Source organism: Coregonus lavaretus (genome assembly GCF_964263955.1).
Source record: "Coregonus lavaretus genome assembly, contig: HAP1_SCAFFOLD_625, whole genome shotgun sequence".
Classification (NCBI taxonomy): domain Eukaryota; kingdom Metazoa; phylum Chordata; class Actinopteri; order Salmoniformes; family Salmonidae; genus Coregonus; species Coregonus lavaretus.
The window spans coordinates 203,437-218,300 of record NW_028161873.1 but is presented as its reverse complement, the minus strand read 5'-3'; the positions used below and the strand labels follow the sequence as shown (position 1 = coordinate 218,300).

General features: G+C 41.3%; 1 protein-coding gene across 1 annotated transcript in view; it reads left to right on the top strand.

Moving 5' to 3' along the window:
- Positions 1 to 1,260: 1,260 nt before the first annotated feature.
- LOC311119971 (NACHT, LRR and PYD domains-containing protein 3-like) overlaps positions 1,261 to 14,864 on the top strand; it is a 33,799-nt gene continuing 20,195 nt past the window's right edge. Inside the window, exons 1-4 of the mRNA XM_084194613.1 lie at positions 1,261 to 1,367; positions 9,539 to 9,643; positions 11,665 to 11,763; positions 14,503 to 14,619. Coding sequence (XP_084050739.1) covers positions 11,681 to 11,763; positions 14,503 to 14,619 — 200 coding nt within the window. The 5' untranslated portion in view covers positions 1,261 to 1,367; positions 9,539 to 9,643; positions 11,665 to 11,680. The remainder of the gene's footprint in view (positions 1,368 to 9,538; positions 9,644 to 11,664; positions 11,764 to 14,502; positions 14,620 to 14,864) is intronic.

Here is a 14,864-nt window from a genome sequence, read left to right as displayed (position 1 = left end):
GAGAGAGGAGTTGCTACCCCTGGGGAGAAAGGAGTTGCTACCCCTGGAGAGAGAGGAGCTGTTACCCCTGGGGAGAGAGGAGCTGCTACCCCCATGGGGAGAGAGGAGTTGCTACCCCTGGGGAGAGAGGAGTTGCTACCCCTGGGGAGAGAGGAGCTGCTACCCCTGGAGAGAGAGGAGTTGCTACCCCTGGGGAGAGAGGAGTTGCTACCCCTGGGGAGAAAGGAGTTGCTACCCCTGGAGAGAGAGGAGCTGTTACCCCTGGGGAGAGAGGAGCTGTTACCCCTGGAGAGAGAGGAGCTGCTACCCCTGGGGAGAGAGGAGCTGCTACCCCTGGAGAGAGAGGAGCTGCTACCCCTGGGGAGAGAGGAGCTGTTACCCCTGGGGAGAGAGGAGCTGTTACCCCTGGGGAGAGAGGATATATAATAATAATATGTGTATTCATATAGTTGATGATATTGTTATGTGTATTCATATAATTGATGATATTGTTATGTGTATTAATATAGTTGATGATATTGTTATGTGTATTCATATAGTTGATTATATTGTTATGTGTATTAATATAGTTGATGATATTGTTATGTGTGTTAATATAGTTGATGATATTGTTATGTGTATTAATACAGTTGATTATATTGTTATAGTGTTATAATAGGCCTACTCTCCTTAACATGTTTTCAATATAAATTAGATGCGGGATGTGAATTCGTTCTGTGCCCATTGTGGTTCTACATGGGTTCTACATGGAAGGCAGAAGGGTTCTACCTGGAACCCAAAAGCGTTCTCCTGTGGGGACAGCCAGAGGACCCTTTTGGAACTCTTTTTTCTAAGAGTGTACTGTATCATAGGTCTATAGACTTGTCTTCTCAAAACAGGCTTAAAACACAACAAGCAAAAACATTTTCTCTTTCTAATCTACTGTTAACTCTTTTCACTCAGGACGGTATTTTGTGTGAAAGAGAGACTAATAAATATTGTGGAAAGATTAGTGCCCACCGTAGCAAAACGTTTGGCAACAGAAAGCGTTTAGGTCACGTTGTACAGCGTTTGGAGTAAACTGTTTATGCAACATTTTAAAACTGTTGTCTGCTGAGTAAACTAATGAATACAACCCAGGTAGTAGCCTACAACTCGGCTGTTGATGCCTGCCTCATGCTGTAACCTGAACTTAGCCTGAGGGGTGTACTATGATGCAAGCTAGATATACTGGTTTTCTAAAGTTAGCTTCAGTTAGCTTCACATTCCAGATCAGACCTCACCCATTAGAATATACAGAGCGCTAGTCATCAGGAAGGTGCTCTTTCAGCAGAACTGAAAATATCTCAATGACTTGACATGTTCTGGTTGTGAATTCAGGCTACAAGGTGAGAATCTTTCCAGGAATGATTGTAAAGTGTTTAGAGAAATTAAATGTATGGTGTAATTTTAGTACAGTGAATGGAAGTAAAACACTCAGACCTAACAGTCGACTTCTAATGAGACAGGTACGTGTCAGTTTAATCATACAAAATGGCGCTACTGAATGTTTGCAAGTCAAATTCAATATATTCATATATTATAGTTCTACATTTAACATTTGATATGATAAATGTAATTGTATCATAGTTCCAATTTAGTGTTGTGATCCTTGCTAAATGAGCCACGTCACAATTCCAACCAAGTAACCCAATTGGCGCGATGCGTAGGTTGTTTGCCTTTTACACATGCAACCTGGGTTCGCTTCCCTGCTCCGCTGTTCGCTACATTGGTGTCAGAAGTGGTATGGTGTCTGTGAGGCCAAGAGAATGTATGGCCCGGACATGTGAGGGGTCTGAGTAGTCGAAGCACGGGACTTTTGTAAGGGACAGTGTGAGTCAGGTTACAATTCCCATTGCTGCGATGCGTAGGGTGTTTGCCTTTTTGGCCAGCGACCTGGCTTTACCGCCCTGCCCGCTGTTTGCTACACTATTGATATCATAGGCTTCCCGACATCCGTTGAACAAAGAGACACAACAATATGAGTGAAAGGATTTTAGGATAATATCAGTTAGTGTTGATTTAGAGTTGTCTTCTGGGTTCAGCCATCTAGCGTCCTTTATCAATAGGGTGAAATATAACAAATGACATGGTCTCAGAGTTCGGAGATAACCAGTCCCAGTTCAAATCCATCCATCTAGAGACTCAACCTTTTTTAAATGTAACCTTTAATTAAGTAGGCAAGTCAGGTAAGAACAAATTCTTATTTACAATGACGGCCTACCCCAGACGACGCCGGGCCAATTGTGCGCAGCCCTATGGGACTCCCAATCACAGCCGGTTGTGATACAGCCTGGAATAGAACCAGGATCTGTAGTGACGCCTCCAGGATCTGTTTGCACATACACTACCAGTCAAACGTTTGGAGACACCAACTCATTCAAGAGTTTTTCTTTATTTTTGCTAATTTTTACATTGTAGAATAATAGTGAAGACATCAAAACTATAAAATAACACATATGGAATCATATGGTAACCAAAAAAGTGTTAAACAAATCAAAATATATTTTATATTTGAGATTCTTCAAATAGCCACGCTTTGCCTTGATGACAGCTTTGCACACTCTTGACATTCTCTCAACCAGCTTCATGAGGTAGTCACCTGGAACGCATTTCAATTAACAGGTGGGCCTTCTTAAAAGTTAATTTTTTGAATTTCTTTCCTTCTTAATGCATATGAGCCAATCAGTTGTGCTGTGACAAGGTAGGGGGGGTATACAGAAGATAACCCTATTTGGTAAAAGACCAAGTCCATATTATAGCAAGAACAGCTCAAATAAGCAAAGAGAAATGACAGTCCATCATTATTTTAAGCCATGAAGGTCAGTCAATACGGAACATTTCAAGAACTTTGAGAGTTTCTTCAAGTGCAGTCGCAAAAACCATAAAGCGCTATGATGAAACTGGCCCTCATGAGGCCCGCCAAAGGAATGGAAGACCCAGAGTTACCTCTGCTGCAGAGGATAAGTTCATTAGAGTTACCAGCCTCAGAAATTGCAGCCCAAATAAATACTTCACAGAGTTCAAGTAACAGACACATCTCAACATCAACTGTTCAGAGGAGACTGTGTGAATCAGGCCTTCATGGTCGAATTGCTGCAAAGAAACCACCACTAAAGGACACCAACAATAAGAAGAGACTTGCTTGGGCCAAGAAACAAGAGCAATGGACTTTAGAACGGTGCAAATTTGTCCTTTGGTCTGGAGTCCAAATTTGAGATTTATGGTTCCAACCGCTGTGTCTTTGTGAGACGCGGTGTGGGTCTCTGCATGTGTATTTCCCACAGTAAAGCATGGATGAGGAGGTGTGATGGTGTGGGGGTGCTTTGCTGGTGACACTGTCTGTGATTTATTTAGAATTCAAGGCACTCTTAACCATCTGGTTTGGGCTAAGTGGGACTATCATTTGTTTTTCAACAGGACAATGACCCAACACACCTCCAGGCTGTGTAAGGGCTATTTTACCAAGAAGGAGAGTGATGGAGTGCTGCATCAGATGACCTGCCCTCAACAATTCCCTGACCTCAACCGAATTTAGATGGTTTGGGATGAGTCGGACCGCAGAGTAAAGGAAAAACAGCCAACAAGTGCTCAGCATATATGGGAACTCCTTCAAGACTGTTGGAAAAGCATTCCAGGTGAAGCTGGTTGAGAGAATGCCAAGAGTGTGCAAAGCTGTCATCAAGGCAAAGTGTGGCTATTTAAAGAAACTCAAATATAACATATAATTTTGATTTGTTTAACACTTTTTTGGTTACTACATGATTCCATATGTGTTATTTCATAGTTTTGATGTATTCACTATTATTCTACAATGTAGAAAATAGTAAAAAATAAAGAAACAATGGTTTTGGGAAACAGCTTGGAGATTTAACAATGCTCCTACAAAGGTTCTAACGATTAACTTAGCCTTCAGGTGCTTTTGGGAAACCGGGCCCAGGTGGTCTCTTTAGGAAATGTTGTGAAAATATTTGGCCTAGGCTACATGCCCTGTTATTTGGGCTTAAAACCGATTTGTAGGTGATCAATCCTGCTACTGATAGCCTATGTGAACTGATATGAACAGGTTTAGGCTGGTCATCTAGGATATGTAGGCTATAGCTGAGGTATAGACCTCCATCTGCATATCACTAACAAACCGCTATTATATATTATAACCTAGCCTACTTTACATAATATAGATCTCCTACTTGTTGCAAAAATACTTTCTGAATGTATCAATGATTTCCCCTCAGATTTATCATGCCCATTTTAGCCCTTCTGTCTACATTCTCAGATACGTTTAGAAAAGAACAGATTGAAAGAAATAGTCTACTTTTAATAAATACACATTAGCGTGAGAGAGTGGAAGGGCTGAGAGGAATGTGGCCTTGTGTTGCTGCACTGTCTATAACTACCTTAACAAACAGTAACAGGGAGATGAGGTGAAAGATATCAGTCACGACTACATGTTGTTACAGGCTTTGGTATTTCCATTTATATTTTGAGGTTGGACGTTAGCACGTTGGCCGCACCTCTTGGCACCACCTCAATAGACAGTATGCTTATGCCTGTGCTGGCTTGTCATCTCTTTAGTCAGAAGGGTTCCATCTGTTATGTGATATTTAAGAGCAGCTGGTCCAGTGTTCTGGTTGTCATCTCTTTAGTCAGAAGGGTTCCATGTGTTATGTGATATTGAAGAGCAGCTGGTCCAGTGTTCTGCTTGTCATCTCTTTAGTCAGAAGGGTTCCATCTGTTATGTGATATTGAAGAGCAGCTGGTCCAGTGTTCTGCTTGTCATCTCTTTAGTCAGAAGGGTTCCATCTGTTATGTGATATTGAAGAGCAGCTGGTCCAGTGTTCTGGTTGGCCTTAGAGATGTTAGAAGACTGGCACCTCTTTGTAGCTCTGCTTCTTTAAGTTGATGAACAAAGTCTTTCTGTCTTGTATCTCCCAGGGTTTGGTCTGGTTTGGTTTGGTTTGGTTTGGTTTGGTCTGGTTTGGTTTGGTTTGGTTTGGTTTGGTTTGGTCTGGTTTGGTTTGGTTTGGTTTGGTTTAGTTTAGTTTGGTTTGGTTTGGTCTGGTTTGGTTTGGTTTGGTCTGGTTTGGTTTGGTTTGGTTCGGTCTGGTTTGGTCTGGTTTGGTCTGGTTTGGTTTGGTGTGGTGTGGTCTGGTCTGGTCTGGTTTGTTTGGTCTGGTTTGGTCTGGTTTGGTTTGGTTTGGTCTGGTCTGGTCTGGTCTGGTTTTGTTTGGTGTGGTCTGGTCTGGTTTGGTTTGGTTTGGTCTGGTTTGGTTTGGTCTGGTTTGGTCTGGTCTGGTTTGGTCTGGTCTGGTCTGGTTTGGTCTGGTTTGGTCTGGTTTGGTCTGGTGTGGTCTGGTCTGGTTTGGTTTGTTTGGTCTGGTTTGGTTTGGTCTGGTTTGGTCTGGTCTGGTTTGGTCTGGTTTGGTTTGGTTTGGTCTGGTCTGGTTTGGTGTGGTCTGGTTTGGTTTGGTTTGGTTTGGTCTGGTTTGGTTTGGTCTGGTTTGGTCTGGTTTGGTCTGGTGTGGTCTGGTCTGGTTTGGTTTGTTTGGTCTGGTTTGGTTTGGTCTGGTTTGGTCTGGTCTGGTTTGGTCTGGTTTGGTCTGGTTTGCTCCACTTGTTTTTCTACTCCATATTGTAAGTTGGAGGGTTTTTATTTCAGATGTCCTCGTCTGGAGCCACTTCAATGGGCACTCATGGTGGGTGTCCTTTAGGTACCACTTTCTTGTTGCTAGTCAACATTCAGTGGACACTAGGGATTGGACGATTAAAACCTGAGGTCTGATGCGCCGTTGCAGTTTTCAAAGCACTACTGATTCGACACAACGTATCAATGTAACAATACTACGTGATGATGACTGTCGAAGCTTCGGTCATCACACTACCATCTGACAGCTGTCAGAAGAGCACTGACCTCTGCTGGAAGCTTTGTGTTTTTATCTATACTGAACAAAAATACACTGCTCAAAAAAATAAAGGGAAAACTTAAACAACACAATGTAACTCCAAGTCAATCACACTTCTGTGAAATCAAACTGTCCACTTAGGAAGCAACACTGATTGACAATAAATTGCACATGCTGTTGTGCAAATGGAATAGACAACAGGTGGAAATTATAGGCAATTAGCAAGACAACCCAAAAAAGAAGTGGTTCTGCAGGTGGTGACCACAGACCACTTCTCAGTTCCTATGCTTCCTGGCTGATTTTTTGGTCATTTTTGAATGCTGGCGGTGCTTTCACTCTAGTGGTAGCATGAGACGGAGTCTACAACCCACACAAGTGGCTCAGGTAGTGCAGCCCATCCAGGATGGCACATCAATGCGAGCTGTGGCAAGAAGGTTTGCTGTGTCTGTCAGCGTAGTGTCCAGAGCATGGAGGCGCTACCAGGAGACAGGCCAGTACATCAGGAGACGTGGAGGAGGCCGTAGGAGGGCAACAACCCAGCAGCAGGACTGCTTCCTCCGCCTTTGTGCAAGGAGGAGCAGGAGGAGCACTGCCAGAGCACTGCAAAATGACCTCCAGCAGGCCACAAATGTGCATGTGTCTGCTCAAACGGTCAGAAACAGACTCCATGAGGGTGGTATGAGGGCCCGACGTCCACAGGTGGGGGTTGTGCTTCAGCCCAACACCGTGCAGGACATTTGGCATTTGCCAGAGAACACCAAGATTGGCAAATTCGCCACTGGCGCCCTGTGCTCTTCACAGATGAAAGCAGGTTCACACTGAGCACATGTGACAGACGTGATAGAGTCTGGAGACGCTGTGGAGAACGTTCTGCTGCCTGCAACATCCTCCAGCATGACCGGTTTGGCGGTGGGTCAGTCATGGTGTGGGGTGGCATTTCTTTGGGGGGCCGCACAGCCCTCCATGTGCTCGCCAGAGGTAGCCTGACTGCCATTAGGTACCGAGTTGAGATCCTCAGACCCCTTGTGAGACCATATGCTGGTGCGGTTGGCCCTGGGTTCCTCCTAATGCAAGACAATGCTAGACCTCATGTGGCTGGAGTGTGTCAGCAGTTCCTGCAAGGAGCTGGCATTGATGCTATGGACTGGCCCGCCCGTTCCCCAGACCTGAATCCAATTGAGCACATCCGGGACATCATTTCTCACTCCATCCACCAACGCCATGTTGCACCACTGTCCAGGAGTTGGCGGATGCTTTAGTCAAGTCTGGGAGGAGATCCCTCAGGAGACCATCCGCCACCTCATCAGGAGCATGCCCAGGCATTGTAGGGAGGTCATACAGGCACGTGGAGGCCACACACACTACTGAGCCTCATTTTGACTTGTTTTAAGGACATTACATCAAAGTTGGATCAGCCTGTAGTGTGATTTTCCACTTTAATTTTGAGGGTGACTCCAAATCCAGACCTCCATGGGTTGATAAATTTGATTTCCATTGATATTTTTTGTGTGATTTTGTTGTCAGCACATTCAACTATGTAAGATTATTTCATTCATTCAGATCTAGGATGTGTTATTTTAGTGTTCCCTTTATTTTTTTGAGCAGTGTATAAACGCAACATGTAAAGAAAATGTTTGCCTTTTACACGTGCAACCTGGGTTCTATTCCCTGCCCTGCTGTTTGCTACATTCGTGTCAGAAGTAGTATGGTGTCTGTGAGGCCATCAGATTGCACGGCCCGGATGTTTGAGGGGTCTGAGTAGTCGAAGCACGGGACTTGCTTTTATAGGGGGCAGTGTGAGCCAGGTTACAATTCCCATCGCAGCAATAGGTTTAACCCTATAGACAGGTTACAATTAGGTTTAACCCTATTGCTGCGATGCTTAGGGTGTTTGCCTTTTTCGCCAGCGACCTGGGTTCACTGCCCTGCCCCACTGTTTTCTACACTATTAATATCACAGTCTACCCGACGTCCGTTGAACAAAGAGACACAACAATATGAGTGAAAGGATTTTAGGATAATATCAGTTAATGTTTATTTAGAGTTGTCTTCTGGGTTCAGCCTTCTAGCTTCCTTTATCAATTGGGTGAAATGTAACACATGACATGGCCTCAGAGTTTGGAGATAACCAGGCCCAGTTTAAATCACTATGACAACCATTTCATTATTTCCCCAGAGCAGCAAGGGAATCTAGAGACTTTTGCAGAATCAGAATCACCTTTATTCGCCAAGTACATTTGCACATACATATGTAGGATCTTAATTTGAGCCAGTTTGCTACAGCAGGAAAATATTCCTGCAGCAACAGGAAATGTGAATTATTATGTGAATTATAATCAATGGACATTTTTGTAGCGGTTGATACATTTTTATTAAGCGAAACTCAAGTCTGGCATTTCTAAGTGGAAATTACAAACTTCAGAAGCCTTTTAAAACCTGAAATACACTACAAGTTTTACATTTCCTGCATTGCGGAAAAGTTATTCTGTGGTGGGGGGTGATCAAATTAAGATCCTACATCTGTACACATAATTAGTACATTGGGTATACAGTTGGTATACAGATATACAGTACAGTGGGAATACAGTTGATATACAGATATACAGTACAGTGGGTATACAGTTGATTACAGATATACAGTACAGTGGGAATACAATTGATATACAGATATACAGTACAGTGGGAATACAGTGGATATACAGATATACAGTACAGTGGGTATACAGTTGATATACAGATATACAGTACAGTGGGAATACAATTGATATACAGATATATAGAACAGTGGGAATACAGTTGATATACAGATATACAGTACAGTGGATATACAGTTGATATACAGTGGATGTCCACATATACAGTACCAGTATAAATATATTTAAGAGAGATGAACAGAGTGCTAATGCCGTATAGTTCAGTTATTTAGTGTACAGTTCAGAGATGGCTTGATGTGGTGTGCAGCATAGAGTGTATAGTCCTTTAGTCTCTATGGACCAGATGGTAGTGTACAGTTCAGAGATGGCTTGATGTGGTGTGCAGCATAGAGTGTATAGTCCTTTAGTCTCTATGGGCCAGATGGTAGTGTACAGTTCAGAGATGGCTTGATGTGGTGAGCAGCATAGAGTGTATAGTCCTTTAGTCTCTATGGACCAGATGGCCAGTTGGTGAGGGCTACAGCATGGGGAAAGAAACTGTTCAGATGGGGGTCTATAACATCCAATCACATAGGTTTACAGCAGCTGACAGTTGCAACGTCATTGCTAATAATGCAAACTGCCTTGGTTTAGATAAAAACATAATCTCTGTACAGGTGTAGGATCTTAATTTGATCACCCTGTTGCAGGATAACTAAAACTTGTAGTGTATTTGAGTGTATTTAAGCTTTAAAAAAAGGTTTCTGAAGATGATCAATTGCACTTTTCTATTATAAAATTAATAATTCATTATAATCCACATAATAATTAAAATGTCCTGTTGCTGCAGGATTATTTTCCTGCTGTAGCAAACTGGCTAAAATTAAGATCCTACATCTGTAGCAATACACCTGTCTTTGATGTACATGGCTATATCAGGATTGACTTTTGACCATTTGACATCTTTTATTTACTGTTGTGTAGGCTGGTTGAATGAGTGGCCTATAAAAGCTACTTCATCTGCAAGAGAACAGGCGGCTGCACCAGCGACTGTAAGAAGTGATGTGATTTCCTCATATGAACGTGAAAGTAAGTGTGTAGCCTATGCAGTTACACAATGGCTGTTGAAACTGTGGCACATATTTCTCGGTAACATTAGAAGTCGGATGAATGTGTTGATATGTAGGAAAGACGGGCAGACTCTCGTAGGTCTAGGCTAAACTACAAACTATTATAAGGTTAGGTCAACGTCAGACATTCAATAGTCAGAGTAGGTTTGAGCTATGATCACTTATCATGCTGACAAACTTGATGGTCTCCGTTTGAAATGGTGTGTAAAATACCATGCCTAGGCTACAAGCTCTGTCCTGCTACTGTTAGTTCTATAACGTTATGGGAACTGATCTGAACAGGTTTAGGCTGGTCATCTAGGATATGTAGGCTATAGCTGAGGTATAGACCTCCATCTGTATCAGGACTAGGCTCCTGCTACTGTTACTGTTATAACGTTATGGGAACTGATCTGAACAGGTTTAGGCTGGTCATCTAGACTATAGCTGAGGTCAGTGGTCAATCTTGGTGGGGCAAAACATAAATAAAGGGGGATGCATGCCAGCAAAGCCACTCCACAACACAACACTAAACAATACATTAATTGCACTATAACGGTTATTATTTCTCTTCATATGACAAGGATTAAAAAGGATTTGCCTGTAGATTGTCGACCTGATTCATTATGATGACTGCTGGCTACGATTTTGAAAGTATGATGTTGACCTGATGATGTTGACCTATCTGTGGCCAATGACCTTCTTGGATGGGCACTTCTAATGTAACTCTGTGGCAGCACCCAAGGGGCTTGAATTTTCTAGCTCTACCCTTAGACTTGGCGGTGACGCAGTGTCCCCATGAGTGACAGAACACTGAGCCAATCACGACGCAGCGCTCCGTATTTCCTTCTGGCTTGCCCCACCACCACAGAAAGCACTGAGCTAGGCTGAAACACCTGCATTTTGGAGCTGCCCTACTCAAGAAAACAAAAAAGAGACAATTTTTTTTTGCGGCTTTATTAACTCAATTATATATTTATTTATTTATTTTTAAAAAATTTGCAAACTGATATGTGACACGTATTAATGCCAAAATAACATGCAAAACAGGAAAGGCCACCTGCCCTGAATGACGGGTCGCTGGTTGAGAGAATGCCAAGAGCGTGCAAAGCTGTCATCAAGGCAAAGGGTGGCTATTTGAAGAATCTCAAATATAAAATATATTTTAATTTGTTTAACACTTTTTTGGTTACTACATGATACCATATGTGTTATTTCATAGGTTTGATGTCTTCACTATTATTCTACAATGTAGAAAATAGTAAAAATAATAAAGACAAACCCTTGAATGAGTATGTGTTCTAAAACTTTTGACCGGTAGTGTATATATTTTTTTACATTGTTAGCAAACTGGTATGTGACAATAACCACAATAACATGCAAAACAGAATGACAGGTTGCCACTGGCTGAGGTATAGCCTTTCTGTATAGATCACTGATCCCCCCCAGATCAATCAAGCCTGTTTTAGCCCTTCTGTCTACATTCTCAGATACTTTTAGAAAAGAACAGATTCAAAGATAATAAATGGCCGACTTTTAATGAATACAAATAAGTGTGAGACATGGCCTTGTGTTGCTGCACTGTCTATAACTACCTTAACAAACAGTACACTAATTTACTCCAAGTAGGGAAAGGATGGTGGGGTTGAAAAGTAATAAAGGGGAGTATATATATAAAAATATAAAAAATATAAAAAAAACATGGGGGATTGGAAGTGATGCAGACAATTACATTGATAGAAGATACAATCTATCTGCAATATTAAGCTGATCCATTCCCCCCCAAAAAAAAAAAAAAAAAAAGTAACTTATTGTTATTATTGACAGTTAACATGGAGAAGAGATGTCACAACTACATATTCATGTGATTGCATTAAATCACCTGACTGTTTTGATATGTCTGTTAGTAAATGTTTTATAAGAGATAATTAATAAATGATAACAATTTACATTCAAGAATTATTGTGTTAACTACAGCCAACATGTTGGATCTCTGTTTAGGGGTCAGTTCTCTAAAATGAGTCTCTCTGGGGAGAGAGAGGAGGGGGGCCCTGCCTCTAAAATGAGTCTCTCTGGGGAACATGACACCAAAGCTAAGAGGTGAGATGACAATTTTGTTTAAGAATTATTAAGAGTTTCTTTCCTAAATGCTATTACCACAATAATCAGAAATGGTTGCTTATGGTTACCTTCAATATTACTGTTCTCAGATGTTTAATTAATAGATTTTAGATGTATATCATTATTATTATTATTATTGCAAAACGCTATATATCCATTGTTTAGCTGAAATTGAATGTTCGTATCCTGTATATTTGACTGTATTATCTGGTTGTCTCACCTAGCTATCTTAAGATGAATGCACTTACTGTAAATCGCTCTGGGTAAGAGCATCTGCTAAACAGGTGGGGCTCTGCCCTGAATGACAGGTCACCACTGCTCCAAAGCAACTACATGTTGCACAGGAACCACTGACTCGCTGCATGTTTCTATTATCAAGACACCTGCTGGTAACTCTTAACTGGTTAGTACAGCTCATGAGGTGTCCTAAATATCTGCCAACTAGGTGGGACACTTATGAATAAAGAGGCTTCATGCATAGCTTTAAATTATACCCATAAGAGTAGGACTAAAATGGCTTTATTCTCAGCACTTATACGACACATTTTCTACTCTGAGATGCTTTTTGGATATGGGCCCAGATCTCAAAATATTGTTTTAAAAAACGAATCATTTTTGTTTTACATAATAATACTAATGTAACTGACTTTAAAGACTTGGATTAGTTTATTGTGTTGCTCTGCTCATGTCCGCGTTCTGAAACTGTCCGCGTCCCCGTACAGAACTGTCCGCGTCCACGTACGGTTTGGCGCCAAGCATATTGTCCAGTTACGCGCAGAGTAGTCTGAGTTGATCTTGGGGAATAACGACGGAGTTCGTTACAGTGTTGAGACACCGAAGTTTATTGTTCAATTTGCTTTTTTTGCGTAATGATCAGTGACAGTATGAGTGTAGCCAGATCCTTTTCACTCGCTATTCTTGTTTAATTGTGTGGTTCACCGGATTCGTCATCATCCTCGATGGACAGACGAACGACCTGCTAGCTAGCCAAGCTAGTCGGTACAGCTAGCTAAGCTAGCTACTCTACCAGCAGCATCCTAGTTATCCTAGCTACCACTACATCATCACCGGCTGCCTGCATTTCTTGTGGACCGATGGAGCTCCCTGGTTGTTTCTTCCACCTGTTAAATACCGTGGAGGGCTTCTCCCTCTCTCGTTGACGGATGCTGGCTACCTACCATCCCTCTGTCCGGTTCTCCTCTCTTCACTAGATGGACGGTAACTTTAGTGTTTAACCCCTCTGTGTCCAAGGACTGAACTTTTGAATATTATTTTCGGGGCACCTCAAGTGACATTTTTCTCGTTGACGGATGCTGGCCTAAAGTAGTAATTACTCAGAATTGCAAAATATGACATTTTCTAGTTCATTTTAACACTTACAACCATAAAATAACCATTTATAGCATAACAAACAATGAAACTGACATAATCCAAAACACCATACATTTAGTTAACTATATATATATATACTATTTATTTAGATGGGTGACATTATCTGCCAAAGTAATACCCCTGTAGATAAAGAAGAGCTCTCCAGTAGGTGTACCAAAACATTCAAAGGCCATTTTCTCAAAATTGAGGTTACAAGTTTATCATCTTTCAAAGCAGAATTACTTTCCAATTGTTCCTCATCTATAGTGTATGATATACCTTTTTCTAGCTGAGTCTCTACTTTTATCCAATGTAAAAAACACAATTTCAAATTTTGCTACATAAAATCGAGCCGGTTGGTCACATTTGACTGTGTAAAACCTAGCAGTACTACTTATTTCTCTGAGGGTGAGGCAGATATATATTATTACTGTGTAAAACCTAGCAATACTACTTATTTCTCTGAGAGTGAGGCACTTATTTCTCTGAGAGTGAGGCAGATATATATATTATTACTGTGTAAAACCTAGCAGTACTACTTATTTCTCTGAGAGTCAGGCAGATATGTTATTACTTTGTAAAACCTAGCAGTACTACTTATTTCTCTGAGAGTCAGGCAGATATGTTATTACTTTGTAAAACCTAGCAGTACTACTTATTTCTCTGAGAGTGAGGCAGATATATATTATTACTGTGTAAAACCTAGCAGTACTACTTATTTCTCTGAGAGTGAGGCAGATATATGTTATTACTGTGTAAAACCTAGCAGTACTACTTATTTCTCTGAGAGTGAGGCATATATATTATTACTGTGTAAAATCTATTAGTACTACTTATTTCTCTGAGAGTGAGGCAGATATATAACATTTTGCACAAAAACATGATTATTTGTCTCTCTGAAATGAAACCATCAAGTGATAGATTTTAAACAAATACATGTCTGTCATTGAACAATCGCATGCCATGATTGGATAGTGAAAAAACACCTATGTCTTTCATTTATTTATTTTTATTTAACCTTTATTTAACTAGGCAAGTCAGTTAAGATCAAATTCTTATTTACAATGACGGCCTACACCGGCCAATCCCGGACGACGCTGGGCCAATTGTGCCCGCCCTATGGGACTCCAAATCACGGCCGGTTGTGATACAGCCTGGAATCGAACCAATCAAGCACAGAGCTGCGCCACTTGGGAGCCCATCATTTCATAATTTCTTTAAACAATAAAATCTACATTACGAACATTTCTGAAAATTGATGTATAGCGTTTTAAAATGAAACTATTGTTTCCCCATCTGATCTCAGAGTAGATGAGAGATGTAATGTTTGTCTCTGTTGTGTTGAAGCCCAATCAAGCAGGAGAGACCAGCCTCCCCTGTACCCAGCTGTGTGTCCATGAAGAGTGACCGGTCTATGGAACCTCCTATATACTTCAGAGAGGGAGACTTTTCTACTGAACAAAGGTAAGAAGAACTCATGGGTCATGGTCAGTGAGTTAAACAACACTGTCTCTAGTAATTTCTCCTCTCCCATTTTACCATTTATTTTTGTTGTTTTGATAATCCATAGGCTAATCCTTTTTTCCATTTTCATAGTCCTGAAACAATATTAAACAAACACAACATTCCCTCCCTGTGTGTGTGTGTGTGTGTGTGTGTGTGTGTGTGTGTGTGTGTCCAGTGTGTGTGCGTGTGTGTGTGTTTGTGTG